The sequence below is a fragment of the Bactrocera oleae genome, chromosome 5, assembly GCF_042242935.1.
Source record: "Bactrocera oleae isolate idBacOlea1 chromosome 5, idBacOlea1, whole genome shotgun sequence".
NCBI classification, from domain to species: Eukaryota; Metazoa; Arthropoda; class Insecta; order Diptera; family Tephritidae; genus Bactrocera; species Bactrocera oleae.
The window spans coordinates 65,183,760-65,191,228 of record NC_091539.1 but is presented as its reverse complement, the minus strand read 5'-3'; the positions used below and the strand labels follow the sequence as shown (position 1 = coordinate 65,191,228).

The 7,469-nt window shown below is 33.0% G+C and overlaps 1 protein-coding gene across 1 annotated transcript in view; it reads left to right on the top strand.

Annotated features, from left to right (window-relative positions):
• Positions 1-361: 361 nt before the first annotated feature.
• Positions 362-7,469, top strand: part of Chpf (Chondroitin polymerizing factor) — a 32,214-nt gene continuing 25,106 nt past the window's right edge. Inside the window, exon 1 of the mRNA XM_014238898.3 lies at positions 362-1,555. Coding sequence (XP_014094373.2) covers positions 1,340-1,555 — 216 coding nt within the window. The 5' untranslated portion in view covers positions 362-1,339. The remainder of the gene's footprint in view (positions 1,556-7,469) is intronic.

The window sequence follows — 7,469 nt, the reverse complement described above, 5'->3', positions numbered from 1 at the left end:
AGTACATTTCCTCTTAGAATTTCCTAACAAAAAATTAACTATTTGCGAACATATTTATATTTTTGTTAAGGAGATAATATTAATTGTTGTCTTACGAATTTAGCTTTCTATTTTTATGAATAAATATGCGCTGCTATCTCCGTATAATATTGCTGATTTAAACGCCAATTGTGTTCGTAAAATTACCGAATGAAGATCGTTGTCCAATTTCCCAACAAATCATTAACATTAGCCCACTCCGTCGGATGTCGCTAAATCTTGCTTGCTTGAACATGCTTGAAGCATTTACCAAATGAAAAATAAGAAAAAACAACAACAGTGTTGTGTTATTCACCTCGCTGGTGAATAGATTTATTAATTCTGTTGTGGAGTGCGGTAGTGTTTTCCGAGCGGCATGTCGCGATTTCTTTCGCATTAAATTTTTGATTATTATTTGCCGTGCTCTTTTGTTGTTGTTGCGTTGTATGCTGTTAATTAATGCTGATTTTTAAATTAATTTAATCAGTTGCTCTAAGCTTGCCATTGAATGAAATAAAGTGTGTTGTGAAATATGAATGGAATATGTCGGCAAAACACCGGTAAAACGTGATTTATCGAGCACCACCGATTAGTGAAGAGTATGCTTGTGCCAAAAATTAAAAAGAAAATATTTAAAAGATAAATCAATTAACATGTAAATAGTGACCTTAAAAAAATAATAATTTACGATTTTGCAAAATAAAAAGTGTTTAAAGAGTGGCGTGACAGAAAAAGAATCGGCAAAATATCTTTTGGTGGCGCATCCAATTGTCTGTTTAATGTGTATCTTGTTTTTGTCTGCTGTTTGGCCAATCGGTTTGCGTCTGCCGGTTTGAGTGCTTCTTCGCCTGTTGCGTGCGTGGTTCACCATTTGCGCGTGTGTTTGTGTTACAGCGTGATAATTATATGCATGTGTGCGTACGTGCGGTGCAACGCGTGGAGCAAGTGGCAAGCTTCATTGCCAGATCAACATCTTGCGCTGGCGCTCACCAAGCAGCAGATACAAGAGTGATAGCGCACACTTTGCTGCCAGCAAAAGCAGCTCATCTCCAATAACAACAGCAAAAAATAAAAATAATTACTACATACCTAGTACCTACAGTGCAGGCTTTAATTGTTCCTCGTCAAGATGATGTTTACTCCCAACGTTTGACACCTTAAACAGTTACAGTTAGGTAGCTGTTTGTAATTTGAAATTGCTGTTTTTGCTTATTCCTGAGAGTCCACCGTTTTGCCCTGTTCACCTTCAATCAGCTGTTTGACTGCAGCACACTGTCGTGCCAATTGGATTTTAATATTTTAAAATTTTACAAAACTGATCATGCGTAGATCAGCGCTTAGCCGAAATCACTACTTCGTATTCGGCATACTCGTGGGTTTGGCGCTAAGTTTCTATTTGCCAGAAGATGTTTGGGATCTGGTGCAAAAAGAGGAATGCCCCCAAGAGGCTGCCGAGAATAGTCTGATAGAAAAGTTCGGCGAAGAATTCGAGCCACATTTGAATTTAATTAGTAAACCTTTGGCGGCTAAGAAACCGGTAAGTGTAAGTGATGAAGATTGGAAATTTAAATTTAAATTATGTACGCATATACTTGTGTGTATGTGTAAGCTATACGAGTTGACAGCTGATTTCATTAGTATGACTGTCAAATCTTTTACAACCAGGACTTTATTTTTTTTTAAATTAATTGTCTTCTTAACGTATTATTTGCAAGCCTAGTTTTGGTTCGATATTTCAGTTACTTCAGTACTTAAACATATTAACTTTCAGTTCAATATGCATAATATTTTAAATATTTCCACAAAAAATATATAATTAAAAGTTTTATTAACATTTTGTCGTCGATTTAGGTATTTTCTTGTATTAACTTACAACTCTTTACTTGGCTTCGTACTTGTTTGTTTCGACTTTAATTTTGTTTTAATGGATTCAATATTAATTGATAAACAAAAGCCACTTAAATATTCATACATAGTTAAGTATGCATATAAATACATACAATTTCTTCACTCACGCTATTAAATTTGCCGTTTGTGTACTTTTCTAATTGACTTGATTTTTCGTTTGTTTGTATGTATGTATTTATGTCACCATATGCTTTAATGCCATTCAGAAGTCTGCCTACACAAATACGAGTAAATATGTATAGTATTTATATATGTACATATGTAATACATGACATACATATGAATGTAGGCATGAATGAAGGTGCCATGCCACTTGTTCTTCGTCTATTTGTTTACTTTCTTAAAATCTTAAGACGAGCGACTTTGTTGGTCTGCGTTCTGTCCCATTGGTAGTCGTAGTATAATATAATATTAACGGTGCTTGTTATTCTTATTGCAGTAATTATAAGTGTTTATATTAGTAATTAGAAATTTAGAAATATGCCATGTAATCATATAGAACTTATTCAATTTGCTTAAGTACATATTTATGCAAATAACAATTATCATCCTTGTTAATTCCATTTCCGTTATACATAAATATGACTATTGTATGCGTTTTGTTGTTAAGAGCATTGCAAATAGATTGACGCCGCTATTTACACGTCTGTAAATACACCTGCACATATATTATATGCATACATACATATGTGTATGAAGTTCATTAGGCGAAAAGCACGTGTTTTGTTAACAACCCATTACTCGTACTTGGACTACTTCAGAAATACAAAGCGGCACCAAAGTTCACAATTATCGACGCATTAGTTTTCAGTTGAAACGATTTACGCCGCTGTTGTGTACATGTGTTTTACAAAAACGTACAGACATAAAAATATCATTTATAAATTTTATTTACAATTTTTACTCTTTTTTATTTAAATTTTTTTTCTTTATTTTTATTTATTTATTTATTTTTATTTATTTATTAATTTTTATTTATTTATTTATTTTTATTTATTTAATATTTTTTTCTATATTGTTTTTTATTAGTTTTTTGCTTTTTGACCTTTCGCTTATCTGGCTTATTATTGAACACGTCAACCTCCGTCTTCCTTCTTCGCTTCATTGCAATTATACATGGACATATATACATACATACATAGGTATGCTATACTGTGCCAATTTTCTTTTCAATTCAATTCGCCTGTTGAACGCGTTAATATTTTTATTTTAGCTCTTCGCTAGCTTTTTAAGTTTATTTTTCTTGTTGTTTTTTAGTTAATTTTTTTTATTTATTTTTTTTTTGGGAATAGGTGACTACGAACATGAACTATGAATGTGCATGTGTGTGTTTGGATATATACCCAATAAAGTTCGCGGTAATGATAAATAAATGTGTTCGTTGTGTGGCCGAACGCCATATAGTTATCTATATTGCAAAGGTGGGCCACCTTTAATTTGTTCTTTGGCTTCCACACAATTTTGCGTTTAAACCGATCGCTTCGATAAATATATGCACATACATACATATGTACTTATATATATATATATGTATATAGTCTTGTCAAAGCATTTTTCGCACATGATTACGTCAAAACGCCGAACACTCATTCATTGCTGTTATCATTAACAGTTCTGTTGTAGATTAATATTCATACATATGTATGATCATACATTGTTCATGTGTACATACATTATATGGCATTTTTTAAACATCGCTAAAATTAATAATATGTGTTTTATTATTATTAAGTGAAATACTATAATAAATAACTTTATATTGCTTTTTAGTTAGATTACTCGTTTATAAATCCATTATTTTCATTTAATCACGGCAAAATAGTTTAGTAGGGTTTTCCCAAACACACCACCCTATCAATTGCCGTGATTATGGAAAATTATATGGATTATTGCTTCTTGGTAAGATTCAAGATTTGGCAGCAGACAATATTTTGGGTTAAAAACATACATATACTATACATATGTATATACAGTGGTGGTCTTTTAATTAGAAACTATGTGCAGGGAAAGAAATTTTATGTTTCTAATGGAATCACGGCTACGGAATCGTTGAAAATGTTGCAGAAGTGTTTTTGGGAAGGTCGCGAAGCCAACGAAAACTTGCCTCATGTGAGTCGTCCATCCACCGCTGTAAATGACGATAACTTCATTAAAGTTAAAGAAACATTGCTTAAAAATCGGCGTGTTGGCATTCGAGAGTTAGCAGAGGATTTCAAGATCTCTTGTGGATCAACTCATCATGTTTTGGGTATGAAGCGGTGACTCGTACCAGAAAAACCTGAATCTCGACAATGTAGCTGAGGACCCTACATTCATCAAACACATCATTACTGGCGATGAGACGTACGAAATTGTTCAACAATCTAGCTAATGTTGCTCCAAAAATAAACCGAAACCGAAAAAACCATAATTCCGAACCGAGGTTTAATTTAATGTACCCGTATTCTTTTGAAAATATGCCGGCAATTTACCTTTTCCAATCTGATAATGGGTTAAAACCTACTAAAATTAGATAAATGTTATATATTATATACAATTGAAAACTTATTTGCAAATTAAGACTCGGTTCAATGGTTGCAACAAAATTGCAAGTACATACATATCTGTGCAAACGTGCCATAATTTAGTTGAAAGTTTGTAGAGAAGAAGACTGGCTCATATTGTCAAAAGTAATAGTTACTCACTAAAATATTAAATAATTTTAATGATATTTTGGAGATTCATGACATAATTATTATTGTCCTAATTATGAGAGCATGCTGGTTTAGATTTTCTATAATGTTCAGTGAGTTTTCTTCAATATTTCACTGGTATTTTCGATTTTTATACCATACTTACTTTTTACAACTATATCTAAGTTATAGTATTATATTTGGTGAATGAAAATTTTGACGTATATAAGCAGAAACAGAAGAACTAAGCCGTTTCTAATCATAAGACCATCACTGTATATCATTTATAGTTTCCTTTTGCCAATAATAACTCTAAGGTTACTATAAATACCACGTCCTATGTTTAAAATTAAATAAAAACACATTTTAAAAGGCGCAAATATTTATTACTATAATATTTCCTGTGTCCATTTGACCTATTTTTGCAAAATTGTCTAAATTATAAATAACATTAGCTGTCAAACACATTTAAGTACAACATATCAAGCATATGTACTCGTATGTGTGTATATCTATATCGCCTCGTTGAATTACTGTGAGATTTCCCTCATAAGATTTTCCTCATTGCTGCTCATCTTATAGTAGACACACAGATATGTGGCTAAATTTCAGCTTAAATATTTCTTCATCTAAACGCACTCACGCCGAGTAAATCGCTCAAATTTCATTATATTAAGTGTTGTATGTCTGATTGCTTCATTTGCCACAACTATAGCAACTTAGGTGTATACATATGTACTTGTATATACAGACTACAAATGGGTATGCAAGCTACGGGCAAGTAATAACCCTAGTCACTAATATCTTTCCTCGTCGCTTTTCGAATCAAAGTCCAACATAATTCGTACGCAGTAACTTTGTTTAGTTAACTGGCGTAGTAACGACTAAATATAAATAGTGTGACATAAAGTTATTTCTGTAAGATATTCGCTGCCATTCACATATCTCTATCGCGAAAACTACAATATTTACTATGTACCATACTTATGTTAGTGAGGCGTAACATCAAAAATACATAACAACAATGTAGTCGAGTGGGCCATAAGTCATTCATGTCATTACCTCTAACAAAAGGGAAAATGTGGAGTAGTAATTCAAAATTTTGCAATTATGTAAAATAATAAAAAAAATGTTTATGTATATATGTTTATAATTTATTTAGGAAAACTTTATTCAGATGTAAAATATGTGACGTTTTTCTTACAGTGTTTGCTACATTTTTAATAATTTGAACTGGTTTTACAAGTGCAACATCCATTATATATTTTTTTATAATTCTAACAAAAATTTACAATAATTCGAAACTTTTTTGGAGAAACAATAGAACTACAAAGCATTTTTCATTACTATTCCACTGCCAATTCAATGGAGTAGCAATAATAATAGCTATATTCGACAGACCATTGTAGATATTTCTTTTAGTTCCATTATTTTTGCTTTAAATTGAAAGTTTGAATACGATTTTGGTCAAGTAAGCACTGTTTTGTTCGAAACCGTTTCGAAGTTCATTTCATAATGCCACTTTCATTTAAAACCTCTTCCCTATTGACAAAGAAAAACTGAGACAGTCGATTTTCACAAGCTTCTCTTGAGTCGATTTCTTCAGCAGCAAAATCATTCACCATACATAGATAGCAACAGGTAGTAATCACTTGGTGCCAGAACCGGAATATAAGGTGGTTGCATAGGAATCTTGCAACCAAACTCCCGGAGCTTCTGGTGAGTCACTAGCATTCTTCACCTATTGGCCAAAGCTGGCCGCTTTTGAACGATTGCTTTCTTCATGCGGTTCAAATGTTGAGAGTACAGGTCCGAATCAAGAGTTTGGCTGTAGAAAAGCAGTTCATAGTAAATGATTCCCTGCGCAACCCACCAAACATACCATATAGCAAAATCTACCAGATCGTCAATCCTGGTAAGGCCACGGTTTGCGCTGGTTTTCACCAGACGTTGCTGTAAGTGATCGATTTTGTTGACATTCAGCAGCAATTTGCAGAGTGAAAATCTGTCAATGCGATTTTTTTGCGTTAGCTCGTGTCGCACCCATATATTGAGCTTTTTTTTGTATACGGACTTATTTAAATGGTTCCAAAAAGCTGTATAAGCAATTTTTAGCTCCTAGGCAATCGAAAAAGTACTTAGATGAGGGTCGTATCCGACGATTTCCATTATTTTACCGAGGTGTTCGACATTTGGCCCTCCAGAGCGTGTGACGTTATTTTTCAAATTTATATAGTGCAACTGGATCGCACTTATACAATATGATTTTGTGTCTGTTCCCAAACTAGACAATATAGTCTACAATTTCGGTACTAAAGCTTTCAACAGTGATATTTTGGAGATCAAAGGTGTTAATGTAATCAGCATTCAAGTATGTTTCTGCAAGCCTACTTCAAATTCTGATTGCAATTTTGAAGTTCACCAATGAAAATTTGCACAGTCATATCAGCTTTTGGGGATGCAAAATGTGGATATGGCCTCATACGATCCGCTCATTCTGTTTTTGATGAGATTTTTTCCAATTTGATTTGTTGCATACTGAATTTTGAAATCGTAGTTTTTCAAAATAAATCATAATTTTCTGGACTTTCTGTCAAACTGATGGACATTACAACATGTAGGAATTTCGCATCGTTAAGTTAACTTTTTGTTATTTATGCCAGTCTTTTGTAACTAACGTCAAACGTCAAAAGACGAACACTTGCAAATGTTCGATTTGCTTCATCAGTTACCAACCATAAACTGTAACACATCCGATTCAGATATATTTCAGTGAGAGAATGAGTGTTTGTTATTATTTCGTGTTTTTGCACACACACAAACAAAACTATGCAAGTGCATTCATGAATGCCAGAATATTGAGCTTTCTGC